Source organism: Wickerhamiella sorbophila (genome assembly GCF_002251995.1).
Source record: "Wickerhamiella sorbophila strain DS02 chromosome Unknown contig1, whole genome shotgun sequence".
NCBI lineage: Eukaryota > Fungi > Ascomycota > Dipodascomycetes > Dipodascales > Trichomonascaceae > Wickerhamiella > Wickerhamiella sorbophila.
In genome coordinates, this window is record NW_020193984.1 from 431,713 (window position 1) to 458,637 (window position 26,925).

Below are 26,925 nucleotides of genomic sequence, written 5' to 3' on the forward strand. Positions count from 1 at the left end.
CAAGAGATTGTTTCTTTGACCATAACCCATCACACCACACACCAATCTTTACTGGCCAATACACTTTACGATGCTTGCAGCTGCTCTTTTCCAAGCAGCTATCGCTCTCGCTGCCGTTGAGCTCCCGTTCACTGCGCGTCGGGGATCGGCGTTATCCTCGGATTCAGTCTCCCCGCTGGTTTCACGAATGCTGGCCAAACGTGGCGCCGACGACCCCGCGGGGCCTTCCGTTGACGTGAGCCTCACTCCGTCTTACAACTTTTATTATGCCAAAGTGAAAATTGGAACTCCTGCACAAGACCTCGAGCTGCTTCTCGATACCGGCTCCCCAATCACTTGGGTTTATGGTCCCGATACCACCTACAAAGATGCACCCCAATTCAATCCCTCCGACTCAAAGAGCTTTGTTGCATACAACACCTCGCTTCTTGCCTCTTATGGCTCAGGGCAGTATATGGGGTACTGGGGTCAGGACACGGTTGAGGTTCCTGCGGCAACGTATGAGCTGTCCAAGCAGTCTTCCAATTTGGCCCAGAACTTTATTTTCGGGGTGGTGGAAAGTTTCGCCGCTGCAGCAGGAGCTCCGGGCCTCCTGGGGTTGGGGCCCCACTATGAAGGTGCCGGGCCATCTAATTATACCACCCTACCCGAGGCCTTGTACAATCAGAACATCACCGAGTCGCCTGCTTTCTCTGTCTATCTTCATGGCGACGAGGGCAAGCTGATTCTGGGCGGATGGGACCACAACGAGATCGAATGGCCGGTCTATGGCTTCCACCATATTCAGGCTCGTGACAACTTCTATCGTGTTCCCTTCACTGAGCTTGCTTTGAACCATGGTGATCCTTATGATGTCGTCAACACTGCTCTTCTTGACACTGGTTCGCCCATGAGCCTGATGCCTCCCGGTTTCATCAAAAAATCGGCGACCAGTACAATCTCACCGAGTACGCCAAATATGGGACCTACTATACCACAGAGGACGTCAGCAACCTCGAAGGCTGGGTGACATTCCGTCTGGGTCAGTTCGAGATCGACATAGCCGTCAAGGATCTGTTTGTTCCTGGTGAATACATTTGGATGAACGACGGCCCTGCTAATGTAACTTCTTTGTCGCTTATTGGCTCGCCTAACTATTTGCTTGGTGACGTCTTCTTCCGCCATGTCTACACAGTATTTGACACCGCCAATAAGATGATCTACTTGTCGCGCCGTCGCCAAAACCCCCTTCCTGCTAATGACACTATTGTCCCATTTTCGGAGAGCATCGACTATATTCCTGGTGAGATTAACGTCACTGCTAACGCTCCAACTTCAGGTGCTCCCACCACCACCCACGCTCTTGTCACCTCGACTGCGCCTCTGTTTGCAAACATTTATCGCGGACCCACGGCCGAGATCAAGGCTGAGGAACCCACTTCACTTGCGGCTACTTTGAGCTCAGCCGATCCTGCGTCGAGTGGATTGGCTGTTGACACCAAGAGCCACTCGGGCAATGATAATACTACCAGTGCTACGGCTTCTTCTTCTGCCGCTTCTTCTACTACGGCTAAAAATGGAGCATCTGTGGCTACTGTGCCTGGCCTGCTCGCGCTTTTAGCCTTCCTCATTTAATATTTAATTGGGCTTTCTGAGAAAAACCATATATACGCACATAGTGATGAACTTTCTGATATTTTCGAATACATTTCAATAAAACATATTTACTTAACGACGGCTAGGCGGGCGGTAAGCGCCACCTGAGGGGCGGGATGTGCTACTGCTGTTGCTGCTGTTACCAGTGTCGGCAGGCTTGGCATTACCGAAAGGATTGCTGCGTCCTTCAACAGGCTTGGCACTACCGAACGGCGAGGAACGAGGAGCCCCACCTGCTCCCGTGGGAGACGGACGGGCGTTACCGAAGGGCGACTTGCTCACAGGCTTAGCGTTACCGAAAGGCGAGCTGCTAACAGGCTTGGCATTACCGAAAGGCGACGAAGCAGGCTTAGAGGCCTCCACAGGTCTGGCATTACCGAAAGGCGAAGAAACAGGCTTGGCGGCCCCGGCGGCCCCGGCGGGTCGAGCATTGCCAAAGGGAGATGAGCGGGCGGCAGGATCGGGGGTCGACCGGGGTGAGTCTACAGCACGACGGGCTCTTTCGGCAGCCATCTTTTCACGCTCTTCCACAATACGTTTCTCACGCTCGGTACGCTCAGCAGCCATGCGGGCCTGCTCTTCGGCCTCGAGGCGGGCCTTTTCAGCAGCAGCCTCGCGCTCCTTGAGAACTTGTTCACGACGAGCTTCTTTAGCTTGCGCGAGAAGGGCATCGTTCTTGGCCTTCTTTTCGAGATAAATAGCATGGCGACGTTCATTAACACCCTCCATATACTTATCAAACGCACCAGCCATACGAGCATAGCGTTCCCTGAGGATAGAATTTTGGGCAGCCCGGGCCTTGGCCGACTCGATAAGAAGCTTCTTGCGCTCCTCATAAGCCTCGCGATCGCGAGACTCCTGTTCCTTACCATCAGCAATCCAGATGGCGGCCTCCTCTTTACGATAGGCACGCTCCAAATGATCGTGACGGCGGGCGACGGCGGTCATACGGCCGCGCAGTTCCTGATCATCACGCTCTAGCTGTTCAATCTGCATACGACGAAGAGTCTCGTTGTCCACGTTATCAAGGTTCTCCATATCGACCTTGATGATACCACGGGCGTTGATTTCCTCAGCAAGAGCGCGCTTTTGCTCGTCCTGGATAGCCTGGCGCTCACGACGAATGCGTTCCTCCTCGCGCTCACGGGCTTCGTTCAACAGACGTTGTTCCTCGGCAGCACGCTCGGCAGCGAGACGGTCAGCGCGTTCCTTGGCGGCCGCAGCCTCACGCTCCTGCTGCTGTTTCTTAGCTTCAGCACTGCGCTCTTCCTGTAGCTTACGACGACTGAGGAACTTCTCGTTCTCATCAGCCAAGCTACGCTGGGCATTGGCAACAATAGAAGCATGCTCACTGGCAGCGCTGGAAGCCACACGGGAATCGACCTGAGGAAGAACCTCGTTCAAGCACACAGCAAGCTTGCGTAGCTGTTGAGAAATCAGATCGCTAGGAGTCTCTTCGAGAATCTGGTTGCCGTAGTTGTTACCGCACTCGGACAAAGAGTCCAAAAAGGTGACAGAGCCCTGCTCATGATCAATGCGGATGCGGTAAGAGTGGTTAGCATGAGCGCCAAGAACAAGCTCCTGCTCAATATCGAATCTAGACAGGTTGAACGGAGCAGGGAAGGTAGCCAGCTCAACAATCTGCTCTAAACGAGTAGTAGTGTAAACCTGAGACAGTTGCTTGAACAAACGACCCATGACAACCTTCAGCAAGGGCTGGACGTAAGACTGGTAGGCCTTGACTTTTCCAACAACTTCGAAAATGGGCTCCAGGCGCTCCTTGAGAAGGAGAGGGTGGAAGTTGGTCTCGAGAACCAGGTAAAGCTCTTTGATCTCAGGACGAACATACTGCAAAACGTTCTTGGCCATAGCGGATTGCATCAACAGCTCCCGAGTGGGGACCTGGGTAAGATTCAAAAGAGTGCTGAGGCGGTGGCTTCTGCTCTCAACCACGTCCTCACGGTTGGACGAGGGGATGCACAAAACAGAGAGCAAGAAGTAGGAAGCAATACGCTCCAACTCACCCTCGGGGGCAGAGTGACGAGTGTGATAAACCATAGAGTAGTACTTGGACCACGCAGCTGCATGGAACAAGTGGTTGTTGCCGACAGCAAAAATGCGGGCCAAGGTCTCATAGTAGCTGGCCATGTTTGCCAACTTGATAGGACGGCGGCTGGCCGTCAAAAGAGTGTGGACATCTTCGACCGAGCGGAAAGCTTCTTGCCAGAGCTCGAGTTTGACAGCAACGCCGAGCTGCTCGAAGCGAGTGTCCAAAAATAGCTGCAGAGTATCGGGATCAGTCAAGTCGACAGGGTTGGTTTGGTTGGGCAGCTTGGACTGCTGGGCGGCCATTTGCAAGTGGTTGCGCAACAGATCACAGAGACGACGGAACTCAGTCTTGCGCTGGTAGCGCAAACAAAACTGGAAAGCCTGGGTGACAACCTCCGAGTACAGTGTCTCGAGCTTGGAGCTGTTACGCAAAACGTCCAGAACCGAGCGGTAGGCCTCCCACAAGAACTTGAGCCACGGTGTGACAAGCTCACGGTCAGTACGGTCCTTGGTCTGCTCGCTCGACACGGTGGACATCAGCAGGTCCTCAGGCGATTGCTCGGCTTCGAGATCCTCGTCATCGACGGTGATCTGGTCAGCCTTCTCCTGGGCACAGGTGACTTTTTCCTCGGCGAGAACAAGCAACTTATCGACCACAGCCTGCAGAGAGGGCACACTTGTGGGAACGACAAGCTTTTTGTACTGGTGCAGACCATCCTTGACAATCTTTCCCTTGCGCAAGTCGACCGAAAGCTCAACAAACCGCAAAACGATAGGCTCCAAGAAGGTCAACGACACGTTCCGGGTACGTTTGGAAAGAATCGTATCGTAGAGCAGCTCCAGAGCAGCGCTGGGCTTCTCCATACTCACAAGCTCCTCAGCCCGCTTGAGCACATTCTCAGGGCTCGAAATAGGCGGCATCTCTTCTCAAAAACCGATTGGAGCTTTGTTGGATTTTTTTGAAAAATTCTGCTGACAAAAGGCCACTCTAGAGATGAGCTTGCACCCCTCCCAGCACCCCTATGCAATAGAAATCCCCCACCCTGGATTTGCACATGTGATCACGTTCACCTTCTAGAGCGAGGAAAGTCCCGAGCAAATAAAGAAGGAGAGGATGGCGGTCAAACCAGAAGACGAAGATTTTCCAGACGATTTCGACGTGGCGTACGCCCAGTTTGCCAGCAACATGAGTCGCCCCGAAAGTTCGGCCGAACCCGAGGCAGGTGAACAGCCGCAGGCGGTTTTGAACGAGCGAGAGTACAATGCGTTCACTGAGTTCCTGGATCATGTGTTGGTCGATCCATTGGCCGCTCGAAAGGATGAGGTTCACTGGCTCGATCTGTCCATGTACAACGGACGTCAGCCAACTGGGCTGTATGTTCCTATGGAACGGGTTGCCAAGACCAAAGCGACTAAAGAGTTGGGTAGCAACCCGAAGCGGGCCAAAGTCGAAGGGCACGCACAACAACCCGAGATGGTTTTGCCCACACAGAAAATGACAGGCCTCAATCCCAACCCTCTGCTATCCGCTGCGAATGCACCCACACCTGAGCCGACTGATGAGGAGCTTCCGCAGGCCCGCAATCGAACCGGACAAAACATCAAAGATATACTTTCAAGTGGCACTGCCTCATTACAGCCCAATAATCTTGTTGCGCACCAACCCCAGACTCGGACCTCTCAAGTGCCGCACAATCTCGCCCGAGCGCCAATTGTGTATACCCCGGCGCCTATGGTTCCGCAGCACATTTCTCAACAGTTTGCTCACCCTCAGGTGCAACCTGGTGGTATGCCTCGAGGTCTACAGCCGAACCCCATGATGTCACTCCAAGTGGCTGCATCCAGCGATTTTTATAAGGGGTTTGTGGAACCACCTAAATTGCCCGAAGAAAAAGGCGTTGATAATCTTATTCAAGCACATATGGCTGCCCAGCGAAGTCGCAGTATCATGAGCACCACGACGCCCGAAATTAGTGAGGTGATTTCCACCGCGATCCCTGCTTCGACGTCTGGACTTAGTCCTAATAGCCCCGCCAATTCCCGCAGCAGCGAAGAAGGGTCCAATATCACGAGAAGGCGACGCGAATACCTCAGCGTGGACCAGGTGCGTCAAAACCACATAAACAGCGAAAAGCGACGACGAGACCACATCAAACAGCTGTTTTCAGAAATGTGCTCGCTTGTGCCAGCAATAAACAGCGGAGGCTCTGCTGGATCCAGTGCAGGGCCTCCGAAATCTGTTGTCATGCAGACCGTCTACGGATTTATTGTTGACATTGCCGAGCAAAACCGCCAGCTCCGAAGAGTTCTTGTGCGCTCTGGTATTAGAACTGACCAGATCCCGGCCTACAAGTTGTCGCCTCCATTGCCTAATGCCGATGAAGACGCAGAGACGCCTATTTATTAGCTTGTTAAACTTTTTTTTTACTTATGCTATTTCGCCATTGCCTCGAACCCGTAGCCGACTTGCCGCATCGCGCACAATCGCCCGAGCGTCTTCAAGCAGCTGGATGTTTCCTTCTGCAGCCGTGGCATGGCGATGGGCATCTTCCCACGCTCCGTTTTTCAAGGCGCGCCGGGCGAGCCAGAGATGTGCTTGGCCAACCCACTCTTCATCCTGTTCGGCATCTTGGTCTTCACCCGAATCAAGTTCAACGCATGCCTGCATGCATTTAAGGGCCTGGGACGAGTCCCCAATCAGCTCGTACAGAGTGCCTAGTTTGTAGCTCAGGAAGCTGTCCACAGATGCTATGCGGAGGGCCTGCTCATAAATAGAAATTGCTTTATCGTACTGGTGCAGCTTTTCACAGGAATTGGCTAACGCAGCCCACATTCGAACATCGCCCGGGTGCAATCCCAAAGCGTTTTGATAATAGTACTGGGCGTATTGGTATTGATCCAACACCTCGTATGCTTGCCCCAGCCCGTACCATGCTCGGAAGTCACGTTTATTAATATCAACAGCAGTACGATAGCATTCAATTGCAGCGTGGGTATTTTTGAGCTCAACAAACTCGTGGCCCAGGAGGGTCCAAGCTGGTAAATGCTGTCGGCTCGAAATCAAAGCTCGTTGGTAATATGTCACGGCGCGCTCATGCTCTCCATTCAGTGAGTAATAATTGGCTATAATGAAACATGATTCTGCTCGGAACTTGTCGGTTTTTGCCACGGTGTATGCGAGTTTCGACAACTTACCTTGCTGCTCTGTGACGTAAAGCATATTCGAGTAATGATCCAGGTCGTCAAGGCGGTAGGGGTCGTCCTCAAGGACTTTTGCAAAAATCACTTCTGCATCATCATAATCGAGGTTATGAATGCTGATGAGGGCACGTTGGATATCAACGAATGCGAAAGAAGGGAACTTGGACTTGAGTTCCAGCAAAGCCTGAACACTTCGCGTTTGCGGCAAAAAGAACTCCTGGTTGCCGTAAACAATAAAAAAGTTCAACATATTCTTATCGATTTTATCGTCAGTCTTTAGCTGGGCCAGAATCTTGGTAAAATCGCCTGGTTTACCCAAGCACGCCAGTAACTCTTGCCAGGCGCTCCAATTGAAATTATACCCGGAAATGCTTTGCACCAAGGCGTCTATTGCGCCATCCTCATCTCCCATTCGCCTCTGTAGAACCCCTTTTAGGTACAAAAGGAAAGGATCTTGACTTATTTCTACTTGGCGCAGCAGACCAGCCAAATAGGGGTTCTGCGAGCCCGCTGCGCCAGTTTTAAAAGTGCCATCGTCGCTATTTTCTTTTTCTATCTCGCCAGCAAGATATCGCGCGTAAATAGCCAAGAATTGGCCCACAGAATCCAGCGATTGCTGTTTATTCAGGTAGTGCCAGCATCGATTATACTCGCGATTGTCGAAATACGCCTTTCCAAGCAGCGTGCTGGGCTTGATCGGCGTTGCCGCAGTAGCTTCGACTTCCACTTCTATGCCGTCAAGTGCTTCAGCAGCCCATCTTGCTGCTTTCACCAGTCCACGGCTGGATAATTCGTGGACAGCGTTCACCAGACTCGAGTCCATTACGTGAGGAGGAAACTAAACAGACGAAGCTGATATGGAGGTTCTACGAATTACTTGCTAAACTTTTATGAACTCTGGCGGAGTGAATTTCTGCTTTTTAGCGGCGTTTTTTTCTTTTTTCTTCAGAGCTTTCCGCTGCTTGCTACTAAGTTTTTTGGTCTTTTTGGCCTCGGATGGCTCGTCAGTTCCGTCGGGCTGGTCAGAAGGCGCTGGGGATGGCAGTTCTGCTGAGCTTCCTTCCCCCACTGACTGCTCCTCTGATTTGTGCTCATCGCTGTCAACGTGTAAAAGATCTTCAACATCAAGATCGTCAGCAGGATCCATATGCCGCCAATACGGCTGGATAACAAGTTCAGGAACCTCGCGAAGCTTTGGCGCACGGGTGCTAGTGGGTTTAATAGGTGCTGGTTTAGTAACGAGGCCAATTGAGTTAGCTTGTGGTTTCATAGCTGATTTTAAGGGGACTTTGGCCTCGGCTTTCGGAGGAGGCGTCGCTACACTAGGTTCAGGCTTTGCAGCGGATTCGGCAAAGGGCCAGAACGAACTGCTTTCTTTTTCCTTAGGCGGTGTCTTGGGCCGTGTAGGTGGTGCTTTACCATCAGTCGCGCCGTTGGATCGCGACACACCGCAGAACAGAGAGAGTGTCATGTTAGGATCCTTCGGAGCCTTTTTCTTCTTCTCACTGCCATCGGAGCTGCTACACAGTGGTTTGCTAACTATAAGCAGCGCCTTACCTAGCGTTAGCATCGTCGAGACATTGCCACATCCGGCGGCCTTAGCTGCAGAACCGCCTACTCCCTGGGCATTGACTGTCTCATCGCTCATATGATGAGCGCGCACTCGAGGTTTTTTAGCAGAACGTTTGAATAGAGTCATAGCTAGATGTTATAGTCGGAATCTAATATTTGGATATTACACTTGTTTATATTTCAGGCGGTACAACAAACATCGCATGTAACCACCACAGCGCCGATCAGTGTATTTGGGTCCCGTGGGCTGACATACTCATCGCATGATCACCTTGATCCTCGTTCTGGCGCTGGTGACGCTGTATCTCTATTTGGAGTGGTCGCCAACCGATGTGGATCAATCCATTTTGAAGCACCAGGTATCTGCGCCTCCAGTTCGTAATCCGGGCGAAAGTGGAGTCTACAGGTCGCTCGACACCCCTCACTCTACGCCATTGCTAAGGGAGATCTTGGGGAAGCATTATGAGCAATTCACCTTGGAAATGCTATGGGAGCCTGAGAGCTTTCAAATTTCCGAGTATCATGCGAACGGTGAGCTCGATGGTAATTTCGATTTCGCCATGCATGTGCATAAGTTAGGATCTGCGTTGACCAAACGCAATACCACCTCGGTCATTGTCACTCTTCCCGCGGGGATAGAGGCGCTGGCTATGCTGTTTGCCTGTGGGCTTTACAATATTTGTATTCTGTACACCGAGCCCGAAGAATTGGAAGAAGCAAAAAGCGCATTTCCTCTTCACGATTTGGTCGTAGACGCTCCTCTTGCCACAGATGATGAGCTTGTGGAGCGGCCAATTGCCAAACCTTCGAGTATTTCGTTCTACTCCAAGCAGAGGGGGCTTCAAAAGTTCCTGTCGCCCGAAGTTGGCTTGTCTATTGCCTCCCAACTCAGGGCTCTCGGCCATCGCATGTGGAATCGCAACGACAAAGTGCTTATTTTCCCGACCTGCCAACACCCCTATGCATTGCTAATGCAGCTCACAGCATTGAGTGCAAAGGCACCGTTGGTGTTTCTGGAGCACTCTATAAGTGATCCTTTCCGGGCCACTGAAATAGTGCGGCCAACCGTTTTGGTGACGGACGATATCGCTCTCGAGTCACTACGAAGCCAGGCGGATGAGCTTAATACCATCAAGCTATTGCAGTTCCAATTGAATAAAGTTCGTTTGTCAAGAGGCACCATCAGTTCGCCTATGCTGCCGCAGTTCCGTTCTTTGAGGTTGATCCATACCGTCAATCTGGGCGGCACATCCATGAGAACCGAGGATGCCAACGTTATTCGTATTCTAACTGGATCCCAAGTTATCCATGGGTTCAGGACCCCAAAAGTATTGATGCCGATCTTTCAGACCACGTATGGTGACTACCGTGAATGTCCTAAACAGTACACACTGGCGGGTCCTCCAACGCCCGGCATCGAGATCAAAGTGGTTGGGGATGCCAAAAAAGGTCGGCTTTTTCTCAAGTACGACATCGATTGGATCGATACAGGAGTAGACGTGACCATGAGGCCTGACGGATGTGCGATGGTTTAAATTAATTTATCTACAGCTGGTCCTGCATGTCGTGCTTTTTTTCAATTTTTTTCTTGTTTAGTGTCTCTGGAAGTATTCCCTGCTTTATATCGGGCCCTGTGCTGGTCTTTTTGGCCCGCTTAAACGCACCAAGGATCGGGCCGACAACGCGACGAGCCACCCAGGGCGTGCACCACAGGGAGAAAATGAGACGTAGAGGTAAAACAGCCTTCACAATAGCGTAGGATGCGGCCCCCTGAGCAACAATTTTGGCACCTGTTTCTGCATGAAGCATTATATCCCAGTTCTTTCGTTGGGCCATTTTCCTAATGAACTCACTGCCGTTTTCAATTAGCCAATCGGGCATGCCTAGTGGGACATAATCCAAATAGTAAAACGCACCCCATATTCCAAACAAAGGTACAATGGCTGTGAGCTCGTGAATAAGTAAAAACGAGGTGAGATGGGACATTGGCGCCCCGCCGATTTTTGCAGCGTATTTTGCCATAAACTTGGGGAACATCCGGGTGGCTGCGCTCCCCGGTACCTTCTCTTTGATTTGCTTTGCTGCTCGAGACATGAGCCCACGTTGTTGTTGGAGAATCATTAGCGGCATGCGCTTTCCAACGCCTAGCCTGATGAGAGATTCGCGGCCCAGCATGCTAAGTCAGCGGACAGAGACGGCGGGTTATATCTGGCGAGCTGGTGTGTGGAAAAGCAGGTAATTTATCGGTATACGCAGTTATATGGTGCTGTCCGGTATCGTTCCAATCGCTTTTGGCGTTTGGGCCTTACTAAAACGAGCATGGTATGCGATCGCAAATTGGGAAGGAGAGTTTATGCATGATAATCTTCGTAACGATCAGCAAGCACCGTATGAAAAACGTATAAAAAACTTTTTTGAGACAAGTTATCCTAGCAAAGCGCACGTCCTCTAGGTACAAGACAGAGGCTCAGAATACGACTATTCTCAAGTGTAGCTCCATGGACCTGGCTGAAACAAGTCCATCGAAACGACTTCTTGGCAATTTACCCTCCTGTATGCAATCAATTTAATCAGCAGGCATGATCAAACTTATCCAATCACAAAAAGTCATCTTATCTTTTTTATCATCATCCAGTTGGCACTGTTTAAATGTCAGAAATCGCACCCGCTACGATGCCACGGCCAGTAGCGACGGCGTCACCCAGCCCAACGGCCAGTAGCCCCTCGGTCATTTCGCCCAAGCCCATTCTTGTGGCAAAAACCCCGCCCGACGCCGGCTCGGCGACACCCACACCAGGGCCTGCAACTGCCTCGGCCGGCGTGGTGAAGCTTCAAGTGAAGAAAAAGTATGTTCTTCCACCCCGACCAAAGCCTGGACGTAAGCCGTCGGCTGAAACGCCGTTGAACAAACGCAAAGCACAGAATCGCGAAGCACAACGGGCCTTCCGCGAGAGGCGGGCAGTTGCTATTCAGGATCTGGAAAAGAAACTCAACGAAGAATCAAGGCGCCATGCGAGCGATTATAAAAACATGACGAGCATGATCCGGCAACTCATGCAAGAGAATGAGCTGCTCAAAAACCGAATGGCCCAACAGCCCCCGCCGGCTTCTTTCCCCCCGCCAATGTCTCCTGCTGCATCGGCGATGTCTCCTGGACAATCGCCGTACGATGCTGGATTTTCGCCGTCGCAATTCACCTATATGATTGTTGCTTCTCCGGCCGCCACGACTACAGCAACGGCAGCTACCCAGAACGTTGGCCGATCTCCGCTCGACATGCTGGATAAGGTCCTGGATGAAAAGCTACCGGATCCGTCTACACCCAAGAGATCTCCTGAGCAGCTGATTTCTAGCTCTCGGCGCCCTTCAATTGTTGCAAATGTGTCCAAGGGCTCCCACACAAAGCCGTGCGGCGGTCCTCCGCCATGCGATGGTTTGGCCCTTACCAACACGAATTGGGCTGCTCCTGCGGTACCACTGCACCGTCGACTTAGCTCGCTCGAAACAGACTTTACTCAACGGTTCAAGAAAACTCAGCCCCGGCGTTTGCCTCAGTCGCCGTCCTGGGGGGATGTGTTTTCCCCCGACGCGCCATCGCCAGGATTTGAGCGACCTGAAGAGAAAGAAAGGTGTGGGTTCTGCACCGATAATACCCCCTGTGTATGTGCAGAGGCCGCTGCTCGGGAGCGAGCCAATATGTCTGATATTGAAACACTGGGCGACAATCTTCCCTTGGTCACTGACTTGAGCATTCAGACGCCATCTTTCGATGAGCGACCACAGATGCAGCCAGCTCCTTCCCAAATCGGAGTGAAAGAGTGCAGTGGGAATCCAGGGACCTGCACTCAGTGCCAGCAGGACCCGATGTCGACGTTGTTTTGTGCTACCCTGGCGGCCAAAGGCGCAGCAGCTCCCGCGAATGGCACATTTATTCCTGCCCAGGCGGCCTACCAAACACTGTCACGTCACGAGCGCTTCAATTCTGCTGATTTCAGCCAACTTGTGTCATCATTGCAAACTAGAGGTACTCAGGTTGAAGTCAATAGCGTAGCGAAGGTCCTTCGCATGCTCGACGGACGGCTTTACAGCGGCTAGTTGACGGTTGCATACCCCTTTTAACGATTACGATTTACGACCCCTTTTTGTTTTAGAGAAAAATAGTTCTTTTTTTATATTTACGAACTCATACGAATGGCATAATCGTCGCCACTCTTTGTGATATAGCGAACCCAAGGATAAGATTGGTATTGAAGCTTGGGCTCAATGATCTTGAGATACCGAACTTGAATACCTGACGTTGTGAAGTAGGGGATGTTGAAGGTAACCTGGATAGGCGGCTTTGACTCCGTGGCATCCGATGCCTGCACGGCTGGCAAGCCGAGCTCGGCTCTCATGGCAAACTCCCTTCCGCCGCCGAACTGGCGGATCTTCCAAACAATGCTGGATTTTTCAGGCCTCCACTTTACGGTTCCCGTAGTAGTTTTGAATTTGGGTGAGTCTGCGTCGTCGGGCACAGGGATGGTGATTTCGACATTGTTGGCGGTTGATCTCTTTTTGAACTGGCCCTTCACTTTGACAAGGATCTCAATACGCGAAGTCGCATGCTTGGTAACTTTACAGTCCACCCAAATAAGAGGTTTCACGTTTGTATTAAGGCGGTAAGACATTAACTCGAACTCACCGTCGGGGGGGATGAACGAAATAGTACGGTCGCTTTCAAAGCGCGACAGGCGTACACACTGGTGGAACTTAACGTCCTCCATTTCGATTGCGCGTCCTCCGCTTTTTCCTGAGCCAGTTGCCATCTGTTTACCGGTGGTATTTGCCTGGTGATCAAAAATAACTCGGTCGTTGAGGCCCAGTCGAAGCTCGGGCATTCCGGACAAATAACACTTCATTTGCACACTGCCCAAAATCTCTGAGCGTAAAACCTGGCCAGTGGGGGAGCACAGCATGTTGACGCTCTCGACCACATCCAAAAATGCCTCGTTTTTGCGGTAGGTGATGCCCTCGGATCGCCAGGAAACTGCGTTGGTGACAGCAACCGGGGGCCGTGCCTGCGCCTGGGGCACCACGAGCTCGAAAATACGCGAGTGCTGAGTGATGTACTCTTTGAGGATTTTGGTTTCGGTTATTTGCGGATATCCATAGTCCATCATCTCGTCCAGCAGTTCGTAAATTACCACAAAGTTATCTCGTATACTTTCTTCGGCCAGCTCCTTGAAGTATTCGATCAAAACGTCCTTGAGTCGATGCAAAAACAACAAAATCTCCATTGCATTTGAATTGCGTTTCGTCAACGCCAGCAAGTACAGATTGTTGTGGGTGATGTAGAGGTAGTTGACACCTTCGTGGCTTAGACAGGGCGGCACGACCGCCGTTTCGTCCTCTACTTCCATGAGCAGCAGCGGGAACTTTTCCACCGCGCTCATGGGAATGTCTCCACGGTAGTTTCGTGACAATAGCGGCTTGCCTTTCTGATCAAGAAAGAACACCGCCGACGCCATAGTAGGTGGGATGGATTGATTACTCACGAGCGAGCCTACTCACGAGCGAGCCACGATGAGCAGTGTGAATTACTCGGAGCAGCTGAGGGACTTTGTATGCAAACAAGCGAGCGAGCCGTTAATTGAGCAAATAGGCAAGCTTTTAAAAGAGCAGCGCCATGCCGAGGCCCAGTGGTGGCAGGAGCGGAAAAACCTGGCGGCCGCGCGGGTCACCGACGATAAGCTGGCCGAGTTCGACGCCAAAGTCTACGAAAAACTAGGCCACCTCGCGGCCCGGCACCGCCGAAAGCTTGCCGACATGGAGATCACCCTGGTCTACCCCAATGTGCCAATGGCGGACCAGCAAAAGTTCCTGGCGTTTCTGAGTGATTTATGTAAATGAGGTCTCTTATTTATTTATTTACGAGTGAGGATCTCAGTAGGACCGCTGGTGCGGCCAATATAGACCTCGTCGGCGTAATCGAACAGGCCGGTCTCGACGACCCCGACCAGGAGCTTGATTGAGCGGTCGAGCTCAGCAACCCTTTCAGGAGCGATCTCACCAAAGTAGGCGTCGAGCACAAAATTGGCATTGTCGGTGACCATAGGCCCGGCCTTGGATTTGCCGCCCGAACGCAAAGTAACCTTCGAGGCACCGAGACGCTTGAGATCAACGGCTACCTTTTTGTGCGCAGAGGGGACGACCTCGATTGGAATGCCCTGGAGCCAGTGCTCACCGAGCCGCTGGGAGATCTTGGAGTCGTCGACCACGGCAATGAACTTTTTAGAGCATTTCCCCACAAGCTTCTCCTGGAACTGGCAGCCGCCGCCGCCTTTGATGCAGTTGAGTTGGCTGTCGACCTCGTCGGCGCCATCGAACACAATGTCGAGCTCGCCCGCAGAGAACTGGTCGATCTCCATCAGGGGAAGCCCGGCATCCACAATCAATTGGCGCGACTGGTAGCCGGTGGGAACAAAGTACATGGAGTTGATTTCGGGGACTTTCTCGCGGAGCTGCGCAATGCGTTCGACGCAGTACACCACAGTCGATCCGGAGCCAATGCCCACGTACTTGAACGAAGGAAGGAGATGGTTGTCTATGGCCTTGTAGCCGGCTGCTTGCTTTGCTGCGTTCATGGTTGCGATTGAGATGACAAACTTTTTTCGGACTGTAGCAAGAGGGTTATATGCGGCCGACGGTCGTACCCAAGTTCGTAGCATTGTAGATTTGGATGTAGAGCAGTAATTGGGGGCCGGCGGGCGCGATAGTGTGCTCGGGCTGCCGGTGCTGCCGATGCTATCGATGCTGTCGATGCCGTCGCTGCGACTGCTGGGGTTGTTCAATGGCCGTGTAGACAGCGAACTCCGAACCGCTTGGACGCAGAAAACTACGCCCGTGTCCTAATAAATCACAGAGTCTTCCACACAGAGCGTGTCTGCGTGCTTGTCGAAACTGTGATAGCGAACTCACGTCACAGGCGACTTTGTAATCCTATGGAAGACGAGTTTGGAGACTTTCTGCAGAAGCGGGTACGCAACCTGCAAAAGCGAATGCGGAGGCTCCAGCAGTACGAGGAAACCGTGGCCCAGGCCCCGGGGTCGCTCAACGAGGACCAGATAGTGGCGCTGTCCAAGAAAGAGGAGGTCGAGATCCCGCTGAAGATCCAGCAGAACTTGCTGGACGTCTACAGCGAGATCCAGGAGAAGCAGACGAGATCCTTCAGCGAAAAAGAGATCGAGGCTGCTGAGCAAAGGGGGGCCGCACGGGAGCGGGAAAAGCTCGACATCACGCTCAAGCTGCTCCACCGTGTGGCCGTGCTCCACCAGCAGCCCGACTCCGGGGCGGAAATGGCGGCATTGGCGACCCTGCTGCAGCAATTGTACACCGGAGACGACCGAGCGTTGGCTGCAGTCGACAAGCTGCACGCAGGCAGCGCCACGGAGAAGATCGGCGGCCTAACCTTCCAGCGCATCCGCGGGCTGGCCGACGGAAGCGAGCCGTTTGTTCAACAGGTGCAGTTCATGAGCGAAGAGCCCGCCAGCAAGCCGCCAGCAGCGAACGGCACGGCGAACGGCCAAGCCAAAAAGCCAAAAAGACGAAACAGAAAGTCTACAAAAGCACAGTAATTTATATAATGTAGGTATAAATGGAGACACCGCGGGACAGGACACCTCTGGAGAAGCGCCCGCGAAGTACTATGATAACACCCCTTGATATCCTCCGCCTCCAAGGCTCCGGGCCCTACCGCTATGCCCAAAACGGGCTCCTGGCAAGTTCGACTTTATCGCAAAAGCCGCCCGACCGCGGAGTGGAGTTGCAGAGTTTGTCGCGGCGTGAAATTTGTCATATCTCAGTGCCCCGTTGTTTCGTAATGACCAGTGCAGAAGAGTACAAAAACCAGGGCAACGAGTGCCTGAAACGAGGCGAGTACGAGAAGGCGTCGCTGCTGTACACCGAGGCGATCAAGCAGGACGACTCGAACGCCGTGTATTTTTCCAACCGGGCCCAGGCGGCCATCAAGATGGAGCAGTACGGTCTGGCCATTTCTGACGCCGACCGGGCCCTCGCAATCGACGCCAACTACATTAAAGCGTACTACCGCCGAGCAACCGCACACGTTGGCGTGCTCGACTACAAAAAGGCCCTCGAAGACTACAACGAGGCTGCCAGACACGCCCCCAACGACCCGGCCATCAAGTCCAAAATCGTCGAATGCAAGCGAGTTCTACGCATGCAGGCCTTCCAGCGGGCTATCGAAATCGAAGACCCCCCCAGTATTTTTGAAACGTTGGACTTGGAGCATATCCCCGACACGGAAAAGACGGGGCTCGCTCCCTTGGACGTTGAAACCCTGACCAGAGACTATGTGTTCAATATTGTTGACTTGTTCAAGAGAGGCGAGCTGATCTCGCGCCGAAAGGTCTTCCAAATTGTCAAGGCGGCCATGGCGCTCTTCCGCTCCGAGCCCACGATGGTGGAATTGCCGCGTCCTGAACCGGATCACAAGGTCACGGTATGCGGTGACACCCACGGCCAGTTCTACGACCTGCTGAACATTTTCAACAAAAACGGCTGGCCCTCTGACAAGCACACGTATGTTTTCAATGGCGACTTTGTGGATCGCGGGTCTTGGTCGACCGAGATCGCTCTAACTCTCTACCTATTCAAGATTTTGCTGCCCAACAATCTGTTTATTAACCGTGGTAACCACGAGAGCGACAGCATGAACATCACTTACGGCTTTGCTGGTGAGTGCAAGGCCAAATACAACACCGACAACGTTTTCAAGTCGTTCTCCGAGTCGTTCTCTACGCTGCCTCTGGCCACTCTCCTGGCCGACCAATACTTTATCGTGCATGGCGGACTGTTCTCGAGAGACGATGTCACACTAGACGAGATCAGAGGCTTTGATCGCTTCAAACACAAGCAGCCTGCCGACAAGGGCATTATGATGGAGATGCTCTGGGCAGACCCGCAAGACCAGCCCGGTCGCCAGCCTTCGAAACGCGGCATTGGTCTGCAGTTCGGCCCCGACGTCACCAAGGCCTTTTTGGATGCCAACAACCTCAAAGCCATCATCCGGTCACACGAGGTGCGCGATAAGGGCTACAGTTATGAGCACGATAACCGACTGATCACAGTGTTTTCCGCGCCAAACTACTGCGACTCCGTGGGGAACCTCGGTGCATACATCAACTTCGACAGCAGCATGGACCCTGATATACAACAATTCGAGGCCCAGCCTCATCCTAATGTCCCTGCCATGGCCTACGCGTCTAACCTTATCCGTTAAAGCTATGTACAAACAAATTGCATACGATTCCAATCTTTTCCTGTGGTCAAATAGATGCTCCTTACATAATTCTTTTTTTTAATTTTCAATGCCCAGCGGAATCCGGCGTCGACGAGCCGCCAAGGCTGGCGAGAACACGAAATCACGACGGGGCCGAAAAAACAAGAAGACCAAGTCTCTGGATGTGCAAGGCAACCCAGTGATTGCTGCGCATTGGGACAAAAACCTCACACTGGCCCAAAATTACAAAAAGCTTGGGCTTACTGCAAAGCTCCAAAAGCCCGCTGGAGGTGTCGAGAAGGATGTGCGGGTACAGGACGAGGCTATTTCTCAGCCCATCAAACGGTCGACCATAAAAGAGGCCAAGATTGTCACTAAAGAGGACGGATCGACCGAGATCGTCTACGCAAGCGATGACGAAGATGAGGTCTGGACAGGATTCAACGGCGAACACAAGAGCGAGGTCATCAATGAGCTCAAAGAATATGCTGCCAACGGTGTCACGAAACCCCGCCATCAATCAGACAGAGAACAGGAGTGGATCGAGGCTCTGGTCGCCAAGCACGGCGACGACTACCAGGCCATGCAGTGGGACCGAAAAGTTAATGTATTCCAGAAATCGGCGGGCGATCTGAAACGACGCATCTTCAAATGGAAAAAATCTCAACAGAATGTATGATTATATATTACCTAGACTTCGCAAATTGCGTGGTATGAAACAGTGTGCTCGCTCGCCTCGAGCTCTACCGCGGTCCCGGCACCCACAAAAAATACAGAGCCGGCCGTGTATTTGATGCTAGCGTCCCCTGCCTTGACTGTGCCTTGTCCTTCAGTGACAATAAAGATAGAGGGGCCCTCCAAAGCGTCGACGGCGGACTTTGTGCCGGTGGTCAGCTGCAGAACACCAAACTCCTCAATGGGAGGATCAAAGTAGAGTGCTTCTCCGCCATGCGCACGAGCAAATGGCGCCGGGGTCATTTTCTGCTCACTCACCGGAGCAGTATCGAAGGTCAACATGTCAACCAGTGTTTGAACGTCCTTGAATTTGGGGGTAAATCCGGCCCGCACCACATTGTCGCTGGCCGCCATACACTCAATAATATCACCAGAAATGTAGGCGTGTGGGTCTTTAGCTTTAAGGAACATCGCTTCGCCCTTCTTGAGACGGCAGTAGTTGAGCATCATACCGCCGCAGAACACGCCAACGTCTCGGGGAAAGTCGGCACTTGCCCGTTGAATCAAGTCCGCAAGCGGAAGTCCACCATGGCAGCCGCAGAACTGCTCCTTTTCACGAGCCGCACGCTCAGACAGTGCCTCGGCCAGCGGATCAATCGTGGTCTGAGGCGCGCCCATCACAGCTCCAAACAGCGCCTGGAGCTCTTCGCGATGCTCACCCTTGGGATCTTTGTCGACTGCGGCGCAGAAAGCGGTTCCTGCTTGCCCTGCAAGTTCGGCAAACTCGGGGACAATCTTCAAGAATGAGGAGATCTCAGCCGCAGGACGAAATCCACAGAAACCCTCAAAGTCTGTTAGTGCAATTGCCATTTCAGGTTTGTGGTTATCATCTGGATAATTCTTGGGGTCTCGGGCATGAAGCTGACGCGCCAACAATTTATCCGGGTGCGCCTGAATAGACAAGGCTTTACGAATAGACAAAACCTTAAATAAGAAGGGAATCTCCTGGTCACCGAATTTGGCAGCAACCTTCTCGCCTAGCAGCTTGTCATTGCCTGCAACAAGCTCTCGCAGATTCTCCTTGCCGCCCTTGATCTGCGAGGGCGCCTTGGGGTGGGTGCCCATCCACAGCTCCGCGTATGGAGTAGACTCCTGAATATGGAAATCGGGAGATTGAGCTGCGGCAAAACGTGCAACTGCACTGGACTTGCCTAGCTTGCCCCAATCGTAGGTTTGCACATCACATAAAAGTTCTACCAACATTTGAGTGAATAAGGTAAAAGTGGACGTGTCGGTTTGCATATTAACCAAAGCTTACGATCGTTGGCCGCGCGCATTGACTAAGCGCTCCCTGCACTCAACCAGCACTCGGGCGTGAGCATGCAAGCTCAAAGGTACTTGACCACCGACTCGGGCAATGTTATTTGTAAAACAAACCAGATCAAGGGCTCAAAATTCATTGTGATAGGGGGTAAAACACAAATAGAAAATGCCGTGGAAATTCGTGGAGATATGAGTCCCGACGGGCAGCCTATTGTAGCCATAGGGCGCTACTGCTTTTTCGGGCCTTCCAGCAGTTTGATTCCTCCAGTTCGCGAGGAACGTGCTTATCCGTTAAAAATTGGCTCCTTTGTGTATGTGGGTGAGAACTCCAAAATTCAGGCGGCCACCATTGGGTCACACGTTGTTATAGAGTCCGACGTCCAAATTGGTGAGTTTGCCATCATCAAGGATTGTGTGGTAATTCGCAAAGGGTCGAAAATACCTCCGTTCGCTGTCGTAGCTCCGCATTCAATTGTGGAACCTCGCGGACGCGTTACCGAATTACCAGAGTCGGGGCGCCCCGCAATTGAGTTGTACTGCAGGCAGTTACTCGCGGGGTTGAGTTTAGACCCACCTTTCTGAAAAATATATTTAGTTGGTGCGTTACCATAGTTAGTGAGTTGGCCCAGCCTGGCCGTTCGGGCCACTCTCGCACTCGGTTATAAATATGTACCTTCGATCCTCAAGATCATTTTATTTCACACAAAAGCGTTGGTTGTGGCTGATGTTAGCTTCTTTATCGGTCGAAAAATTTACTTGATTCATACCTGTAAGAGCCAGCTCAAGTTCTGAGGGATGACGCCGTACACATTCTGCTACAAATCCAGCATTACTCGCTTCCCTGCCGTTACTTTGGGATAAGGCACGATTTTCACATGATAACTGCAGTGCGACACCCGCTCCGAATGGTACCGCTTGACCAGCCCAAGCTACAGGTTTGATGTTAAAACTTTCCGTATCAATGATAAAATAAGAGTCCAAGACGTTGTCCATTTCAAAAGGTAATCAAGATGCTTTCTCGGGCTCCAGAATCAGCAACCGACGCAAACAGTGGGTGCACCAAAAGGTTTGGCTATGCGTCGTGCATTTTGTGCTTCAAATATGATCGATATCTGTCCCAGGTATGTCGTAGTCGCCGTCTCCGTGCGTGATGGGCCTTTTGATTGGGAGCTTTCGCATTTACACCCCACGATTCACCCACTCCCTCCGGCCCCTCATGCCTGGATGGTGGTAGCCATTGGACAGAGTCGAGTTCAGGAGGACATTCTATTAAGCTGCTGAACGTAAGTCCGGGCGCCGACGTCTCTTTTTGAAATGCTCTTAGGGGTGGTGATGCTAGTGGGAGCTGGGAAAACCGTGCTCGGGTCAACTGTTCTTCACTCCACTCTGCGCGCAGTTCACTCTCGTCGCTCACCCCAATTATCTGGCGCATTAATCGCGTATCAAACTCTTTATCGTGATCAGAGTCCATAACAAAAGGATTTTGATCGAGCCTCTCTGTATGTAGAAAGTTAGTTGTGCTAAATAGTTGCGAAAGCTCAGTTGGCATAATTTGTAGGGAAAATGCCCCTTTGGCCGTTCAGCTCTCCAGTAGTCCAACCGTTACCTGGGTCAGCCTCAATGACAGTAATTTGATCGCCAGCTCGAATGCTAAGTTGTGACAAGTCCGCTCCATCGAAGTCGTACAGAGCAGTCATGGTTGTACTCGAAGCCTTGCCCCGGCTAGGCGGTGGAGCGGGAGGGGCGGCGCCGGCACCAGCCCCTTCATTCGAATTCTTGCTGGCCACGTCACTAAATGGGTCCAAGCCACCTCTTGCATTATTGAAAACCTCGACATAGCTAGATGGAACAATACCTGTGTCCAAGCCACTGCGAACTTTTATCCAGCCAGAGCCATTATCGGGCTCGAGCAGGGGCAGCTTTTCGCCAGCGAGCACTGTGATTTCACCAGGTCCTTCAGCTTCAAAATCGTACAAAACTTTAACGCCAGGTCCGCTTACGACCAAATGCTTTGCGGTGCGCGAAAGCAAAGATCGCAGGCCAAGGCGGTTTCCATCACGGTTAGTGATTGGCCGGATGACCTCCACCACCTCTTTTTTCTTTCCAAAGACGGTTCTTTTAGTTTTGGTACGTGTGATTGGAACTCCCGACAAGTCGCAACCCGCAGTGGCTGCTTCAATGGTCTCGATTTCGACCTCAAAAGATAGACGCTTAGTTTCACTCCGAATAAGATCCTGCAAACACCGGGCAAAGTTATTCAACAGGGGAGAGAGTGCAGTTCCACTCATGCTCTCTAAATCAAGCTTGCCAAGCTCAGATTTGGCGGCCTCGAACTTCGACAACGCTGCTTCTGAAACATCGCCAGCCTTTTCAGCCCCCTCTTCGGCAGTCGCCAATCGACCTCTCAAATATTTGAGACCGTTCTCATCTGTCTTGAAAGTATCATCATCGTGCCAAATTGGGCTGGGTTGGAAATAGAAATCAGTGGGGTCCTGCCAAGGAACTTTGTTATGATCAATGAACATGGCAGTATCCAGTCCCCGGGTATTTTTAGCAACCACATCATGGGCCTTCTTGAGGCAACTGATTCGGTGATTCAAGTGGCTGGTCTCTGTATCACAAGCCATTTTCAAAATACGATTCATTTGGCAAGTTCGAGCCTCGGCCAACAATTGCATACCATCCAACACCTCGGGAAGATCGTCATGATAAAACTTGTCCTTCATACGATTGGCAACATTAATAGCAATCAGATAGCTGCTCTTTGCATTGTACATGTCGTTTTCTTTCTGCTCGACCTTTTTATTCTTGGTCCGCGCATGCTCCATGCTTTGACACGCCTCATCGTACGCTGGTTTGCCTCGTTTAACAGCATTATACGCGGAATCCCGGTCTTCTTCAATGTGGCCATGGAATTCAGAGTAGTACGACTGCAAGTTCTCGCAACGTTGGCGAACACCGCTGAGCTGATCGGCTATCTGTACGGCGAGCTGATCGGCCAATTCTTTGTGGTCTTTGGCAATCTCTTCTGTTTGATTGAGGACCTCGGTCCATGCCGTGGCAGACGCGCTCTCAAGAGAACCGGGGGTCTTTGCCGGCTTCTCGCCCACACTTATGCTGGCAACATGGGCCGCCTTCTTAGAAAAGTGCTTCGCGGTGAGGGCAGACAGTTTTGCCGCGTGTTCGCGCTCAATGGCGGCCCGCTCGCGATAAAACTCGGCAATATCTTCAATCCATTTGACATTGGCCTTTAACCATGACGATGTGGCGCCATACCCATCCAGTAAATCGTCTCCAATCGAAACCATCCAGCCTGCTCAACTATGGCTGAGTAAGAACTCGTCGAGCCGGCTCGCTGCCCTAAACCTTGATTACCGTGAGCACCTAGTAATCCAAAGCTACCAACAAAACAACTCCACATAGCAAATGTCTTTTGATTATCAAGGGCTTGCCCAGCAGTTTGTGAACCACTACTACAGCCAGTTCAGTGCGGACCGTGGCTCTCTGGCCCCTCTGTACCGTGATCACTCGATGCTGACCTTTGAGCGTGATCAGGTTCAGGGCACTCAGGCTATCGTCGAGAAGCTCACCTCTCTGGGTTTCCAGAAAGTCCAGCACGAGATTGCCACGCTCGATGCCCAGCCCGGCACACCTGGTAACCGTGATGTTATTGTTATGGTCACTGGCAAGCTTTTGATTGACGACGAGCCGACCCCTAAGGGCTACTCTCAGGTCTTCCACCTTATTCCCGAGGGCGACTCTTACTACGTATACAATGATATCTTCCGTTTGGTATTCTAGTTTTGTATCTAGTTAAATATCCCTCACATCCGGAGCAATCCTCCCTTAGTAACATCCTATATGTCTGCTCCAGAACGACCAGCTAGGCGACCTCAGCGGTCCGAGACCAGCCAGTCACTCGGAGACGTTGATGCAGAGCCTGTCCAGAGTAGGTCTGAATCGCCAAAACAACCCATTGAACCGCCTGCGCGCCCTACAAGCCGGCCCACGCGTCCCCGGCGTGAACCCACTAGCTCCAGCGAATCGGCATCTGAAGTGACCCCGGAGCTCCAGCATGATACGGAACAGATTGTTTCAGCTGCACAATCCATCAAAAGTGATACAGATCACGTCGTTATGACCGCCCAGGAGGTGAATCAGGATGCCGAAACTGTTGTTGCCGATGTTAAGGGGGTATCTACTCAGGAGACAGCCAAGGATGCCGAAAAGGTGGATCTGCCCCCAAGAATTCAAAGCATCAAGGATGATATTCTTCTGCAAGAAAATAGTGAGTCAGATGCTGCTATCAATAGCGAATTGAAGCAAAAAACACGTCAAGTCTTGGACACTGCTGCGCACGAAATTGCTCTATCTAAGGCTGTCCAAGGACAAGTTACATCTAATCTGGATGATTTCGATTTCGTCGCTGCTGGTTCCGAGTCAACTGAGGCAAATTCAAGTGTGTCTGAGCCTGGAGCACAGTCTCGGCCTGCAGAGTCGAAGGAGCATGCATCGTCGGGAGCATTAGCAGGTAACCCAACTGATCAGGCAAAGGAGCCACAGGTTGAATCGAAACTTGACGAGTCATCAGTTCAAAAGTCAAGCCTCCATGAATCTGTGTCCAACAAAGAGCCAGATGCCGAAAGGTTTGATGTGAAAGATAAAATCGTGGCCCAAACTGAGCTGCCTGATAAAGGGATGGGCTCCCAAGAACCAAATGAAGAGTTGCCAGAAGCTGAGCTTGAAGTTGAGCCCGAAGCTCATGGAGTAAAGCAAGAGGTTGAGCATGAGTCTGGGTCTGAAGCTCTTGAAGCAAAACGTAAGTTGAAGTCCCAGCCAGAAGCTCTTGAAGCAAAACATGAGGCCGAGCCAGAGGTAGTTGAAGAAAAACACGAGGCCGAGCCAGAAACAGTTGAACCAAAGCATAAGGTTGAGAATGTGTCTGAGCCGGAGGCTCTTGATAAAGCTTTGGAACCAGAAACTGAATTAGAACCCCTTGATAAAGACCTGAAGACTGAACCAGCACCGTTTGATAAAGACCTGAAGCCTGAATCAGAACACCCTGAAAAAGAGCAAGAATTAGAGGCTGAATCAAACCCCCTCGATAAAGAGCTGGAACCTGAATCAGAACCTCTTGATGTGCAACCTGTTTCAACAGACGAACCAGAGGAAGCTAAAATCACCGAGACTGAATCAAAGGTGGTCGACAAAGAACCAGAGTCTCAGAATGAATCAGAAGAGCTTGATAAAGCACTCAAATCTCGGGTCAACGCAAAACTCGATGAAAAGCTCGCCAAGGTCAAGGAAGCCTCCTCTCAAGACCAGAAAGATGCCGCTGAAACGTTGGATGTCGAGGAACGAACGTCTAAACCCGAAAAACAGGGCAGCCCGGATGATGGGGTTGATCCGAAACAGAAAGATGAAAAATCGCCTGAACCTAAACGCGCGACAATCAGTGAGCTTGCCCAAAGATTCAGCTCGGCCGCTGCAACTAAGCCTCCTCCTGAACGTCCTGTCAGACGGCCTATGCGTAAGATCACCGACGATAACATCGAACCCACAAAGGTCGACAAGTCTGTGTTTGAAAAGGAAACACCAAAAGTGCCTACTAAACCTAAACCGCAGGTTAGTAGTCGTATTGGCCAGCTAAAGTCGTCAATCTTTGCTGATTTGAATGCAGCTCTGTCCAAGGGACCACCTGGCAGGCGCCCGTCAAAGCCTACCTCAGAATCGTGCAATGACGAGGGTGCTGAACCCACCCCAGTACTTGCCGAGGAAGATGCGGACTCGCAACTTATAGCTATGGCACCAACTCCGCGTGCCAGACTTCGGGGCCCCAAACGTCGTCTGCCTGATGCTGCCAAGGCTAAGTGGTCTACGACAACAAGCCATTTATGGACAATTGAGCATGTGCCTGAGGCCTCAGAACCTGATGATATGGTTTCACAAGAAGCTAAAGATAATGTGAATCACGGGGAAGATGAAAATGCCGCTTCAGCTCAGTTCGAAGAAACAAATAACGCACTACAAGAGGCCGAGGACTACGCTGATCCCGTCGAAGTTATTTCAAAAGAGACTGAGGGACCAGCTTCTGAAGTCGAGCCGAAGTCTAAAGAAACTCAGCACGCGGAGACGAAGTTGGACGAAAAGAAACGATCCTGCGATTCGGCATTGAAAAAGGCTGAGGAGCTCGTTGATCCAGTTGAAGCTGAAGAGCATCCTCCTAGATCTCATGAGCCAGCATTAGGTGAAGCTGAAGATTTCAAGGACTTAGTTGAAGCCTCAAAACCAAGTGAGACCGATTCTTCAGCAGATATGCCTTCACCAACCAAAGGTAATTCCGAGAAACGTGATTTAGGATTGCAGGAGGATACTGCTCCGTCAGAAGCCGGTACATCCATGGAGTTGGAAACTAAAACTTTACCCCAAGAGAGCGAAGAGCCTTTGCCCATTGAGCCCCTAGAGAAGCAGACATCTGAGGACGACAAATCAGGCGATCTGGCTCCGCAAGAAGCTGAAGTTTCCGATCGTTCTGCGCAAGAAGCTGGGGTTTCCGATCGTTCTGTGAAACCTGACAATGCTGGATTGTCCGAGTTACCACCTACAAAGCCCGTGAGCTCTCAATTACAAAGTGATGATACTACAGAAACTAGACCTCCCCCTGCTCGACCAAACAGTCGGCCCAAACGCACGGGTGTAGATGAGCTCGATGCACGATCCGAAGACTTACAGAAACGATTGGCAGCTGCCAAGGAGAAGATCCGTCAAGCTCGCGAAAGGAAAGCCGCTGGTGGAGAGACCAAAGAATAGCGATCACGTTTGCCAAGCAGCCAAGAACGGGGCTTGGAAACGTGTCTTGTTAGACAATCGATATATATAATTAGCTTAGGCCAAAGAAACGCTTAGACGCGTCTCTAAATCAAATTTTAAAGTTACTTTCACGCGCACAACCCCCTAGCGCTCCCCCTGATACAGTAAATTCCGGCGGGGTATTCGATGTTTTGCTCCATGCAGAAACTGTGCCTTGCTCACCCTTACCCTGTGTCTGGGATTTTCCTCTGGAGTATTTAGGTAACCCGTTTGGGTTAATCAAGGTTTTGCCGACCAAATCTACCCTAGTCTGGGTTTTTTTTTTACATTCTTTGCTATCTTGTCCACCGGAAAATAAACAAAAAGATGAAGTCTTTCTC

General features: G+C 51.6%; 19 protein-coding genes across 19 annotated transcripts; 11 read left to right on the forward strand and 8 right to left on the reverse strand.

The window, feature by feature from the left end:
- Nucleotides 1-70: 70 nt before the first annotated feature.
- Nucleotides 71-1,614, forward strand: B9G98_00256 (Pepsin A; the record flags this gene model as incomplete). The annotated part of the gene is made up of 2 exons (XM_024806814.1): nt 71-947; nt 980-1,614. The coding sequence occupies 2 exons, from the start codon at nt 71-73 to the stop codon at nt 1,612-1,614; spliced, it is 1,512 nt and encodes a 503-aa protein (XP_024662582.1).
- Nucleotides 1,615-1,707: 93 nt separating this feature from the next.
- On the reverse strand, nt 1,708-4,605 carry B9G98_00257 (Eukaryotic translation initiation factor 3 subunit A; the record flags this gene model as incomplete). The annotated part of the gene is made up of 1 exon (XM_024806815.1): nt 1,708-4,605. The coding sequence occupies one exon, from the start codon at nt 4,603-4,605 to the stop codon at nt 1,708-1,710; it is 2,898 nt and encodes a 965-aa protein (XP_024662583.1).
- Nucleotides 4,606-4,798: 193 nt separating this feature from the next.
- B9G98_00258 (hypothetical protein) lies at nt 4,799-6,091 on the forward strand (the record flags this gene model as incomplete). Its single annotated transcript, XM_024806816.1, has 1 exon — nt 4,799-6,091. One exon carries the CDS (start codon nt 4,799-4,801, stop codon nt 6,089-6,091), a length of 1,293 nt encoding a protein of 430 aa, XP_024662584.1.
- Nucleotides 6,092-6,112: 21 nt separating this feature from the next.
- B9G98_00259 (Anaphase-promoting complex subunit 8) lies at nt 6,113-7,708 on the reverse strand (the record flags this gene model as incomplete). Its single annotated transcript, XM_024806817.1, has 1 exon — nt 6,113-7,708. One exon carries the CDS (start codon nt 7,706-7,708, stop codon nt 6,113-6,115), a length of 1,596 nt encoding a protein of 531 aa, XP_024662585.1.
- Nucleotides 7,709-7,765: 57 nt separating this feature from the next.
- Nucleotides 7,766-8,584, reverse strand: B9G98_00260 (hypothetical protein; the record flags this gene model as incomplete). Its single annotated transcript, XM_024806818.1, has 1 exon — nt 7,766-8,584. One exon carries the CDS (start codon nt 8,582-8,584, stop codon nt 7,766-7,768), a length of 819 nt encoding a protein of 272 aa, XP_024662586.1.
- A 136-nt stretch (nt 8,585-8,720) lies between these two features.
- B9G98_00261 (hypothetical protein) lies at nt 8,721-9,992 on the forward strand (the record flags this gene model as incomplete). The annotated part of the gene is made up of 1 exon (XM_024806819.1): nt 8,721-9,992. The coding sequence occupies one exon, from the start codon at nt 8,721-8,723 to the stop codon at nt 9,990-9,992; it is 1,272 nt and encodes a 423-aa protein (XP_024662587.1).
- Nucleotides 9,993-10,002: 10 nt separating this feature from the next.
- On the reverse strand, nt 10,003-10,632 carry B9G98_00262 (hypothetical protein; the record flags this gene model as incomplete). The annotated part of the gene is made up of 1 exon (XM_024806820.1): nt 10,003-10,632. One exon carries the CDS (start codon nt 10,630-10,632, stop codon nt 10,003-10,005), a length of 630 nt encoding a protein of 209 aa, XP_024662588.1.
- Nucleotides 10,633-11,106: 474 nt separating this feature from the next.
- Nucleotides 11,107-12,552, forward strand: B9G98_00263 (hypothetical protein; the record flags this gene model as incomplete). The annotated part of the gene is made up of 1 exon (XM_024806821.1): nt 11,107-12,552. One exon carries the CDS (start codon nt 11,107-11,109, stop codon nt 12,550-12,552), a length of 1,446 nt encoding a protein of 481 aa, XP_024662589.1.
- Nucleotides 12,553-12,632: 80 nt separating this feature from the next.
- Nucleotides 12,633-13,964, reverse strand: B9G98_00264 (AP-1 complex subunit mu-1; the record flags this gene model as incomplete). Its single annotated transcript, XM_024806822.1, has 1 exon — nt 12,633-13,964. One exon carries the CDS (start codon nt 13,962-13,964, stop codon nt 12,633-12,635), a length of 1,332 nt encoding a protein of 443 aa, XP_024662590.1.
- A 55-nt stretch (nt 13,965-14,019) lies between these two features.
- On the forward strand, nt 14,020-14,346 carry B9G98_00265 (hypothetical protein; the record flags this gene model as incomplete). Its single annotated transcript, XM_024806823.1, has 1 exon — nt 14,020-14,346. One exon carries the CDS (start codon nt 14,020-14,022, stop codon nt 14,344-14,346), a length of 327 nt encoding a protein of 108 aa, XP_024662591.1.
- A 14-nt stretch (nt 14,347-14,360) lies between these two features.
- Nucleotides 14,361-15,164, reverse strand: B9G98_00266 (Ribose-5-phosphate isomerase; the record flags this gene model as incomplete). Its single annotated transcript, XM_024806824.1, has 1 exon — nt 14,361-15,164. The coding sequence occupies one exon, from the start codon at nt 15,162-15,164 to the stop codon at nt 14,361-14,363; it is 804 nt and encodes a 267-aa protein (XP_024662592.1).
- Nucleotides 15,165-15,437: 273 nt separating this feature from the next.
- B9G98_00267 (hypothetical protein) lies at nt 15,438-16,070 on the forward strand (the record flags this gene model as incomplete). The annotated part of the gene is made up of 1 exon (XM_024806825.1): nt 15,438-16,070. The coding sequence occupies one exon, from the start codon at nt 15,438-15,440 to the stop codon at nt 16,068-16,070; it is 633 nt and encodes a 210-aa protein (XP_024662593.1).
- Nucleotides 16,071-16,315: 245 nt separating this feature from the next.
- B9G98_00268 (Serine/threonine-protein phosphatase T) lies at nt 16,316-17,737 on the forward strand (the record flags this gene model as incomplete). Its single annotated transcript, XM_024806826.1, has 1 exon — nt 16,316-17,737. The coding sequence occupies one exon, from the start codon at nt 16,316-16,318 to the stop codon at nt 17,735-17,737; it is 1,422 nt and encodes a 473-aa protein (XP_024662594.1).
- An 88-nt stretch (nt 17,738-17,825) lies between these two features.
- Nucleotides 17,826-18,416, forward strand: B9G98_00269 (Nucleolar protein 16; the record flags this gene model as incomplete). Its single annotated transcript, XM_024806827.1, has 1 exon — nt 17,826-18,416. The coding sequence occupies one exon, from the start codon at nt 17,826-17,828 to the stop codon at nt 18,414-18,416; it is 591 nt and encodes a 196-aa protein (XP_024662595.1).
- Nucleotides 18,417-18,427: 11 nt separating this feature from the next.
- On the reverse strand, nt 18,428-19,675 carry B9G98_00270 (Mannose-6-phosphate isomerase; the record flags this gene model as incomplete). The annotated part of the gene is made up of 1 exon (XM_024806828.1): nt 18,428-19,675. One exon carries the CDS (start codon nt 19,673-19,675, stop codon nt 18,428-18,430), a length of 1,248 nt encoding a protein of 415 aa, XP_024662596.1.
- A 117-nt stretch (nt 19,676-19,792) lies between these two features.
- Nucleotides 19,793-20,317, forward strand: B9G98_00271 (Dynactin subunit 5; the record flags this gene model as incomplete). The annotated part of the gene is made up of 1 exon (XM_024806829.1): nt 19,793-20,317. One exon carries the CDS (start codon nt 19,793-19,795, stop codon nt 20,315-20,317), a length of 525 nt encoding a protein of 174 aa, XP_024662597.1.
- Nucleotides 20,318-21,273: 956 nt separating this feature from the next.
- B9G98_00272 (Protein BZZ1) lies at nt 21,274-23,043 on the reverse strand (the record flags this gene model as incomplete). The annotated part of the gene is made up of 1 exon (XM_024806830.1): nt 21,274-23,043. The coding sequence occupies one exon, from the start codon at nt 23,041-23,043 to the stop codon at nt 21,274-21,276; it is 1,770 nt and encodes a 589-aa protein (XP_024662598.1).
- A 118-nt stretch (nt 23,044-23,161) lies between these two features.
- Nucleotides 23,162-23,536, forward strand: B9G98_00273 (Nuclear transport factor 2; the record flags this gene model as incomplete). Its single annotated transcript, XM_024806831.1, has 1 exon — nt 23,162-23,536. The coding sequence occupies one exon, from the start codon at nt 23,162-23,164 to the stop codon at nt 23,534-23,536; it is 375 nt and encodes a 124-aa protein (XP_024662599.1).
- Nucleotides 23,537-23,596: 60 nt separating this feature from the next.
- On the forward strand, nt 23,597-26,545 carry B9G98_00274 (hypothetical protein; the record flags this gene model as incomplete). The annotated part of the gene is made up of 1 exon (XM_024806832.1): nt 23,597-26,545. The coding sequence occupies one exon, from the start codon at nt 23,597-23,599 to the stop codon at nt 26,543-26,545; it is 2,949 nt and encodes a 982-aa protein (XP_024662600.1).
- Between the last annotated feature and the right edge of the window lie 380 nt (nt 26,546-26,925).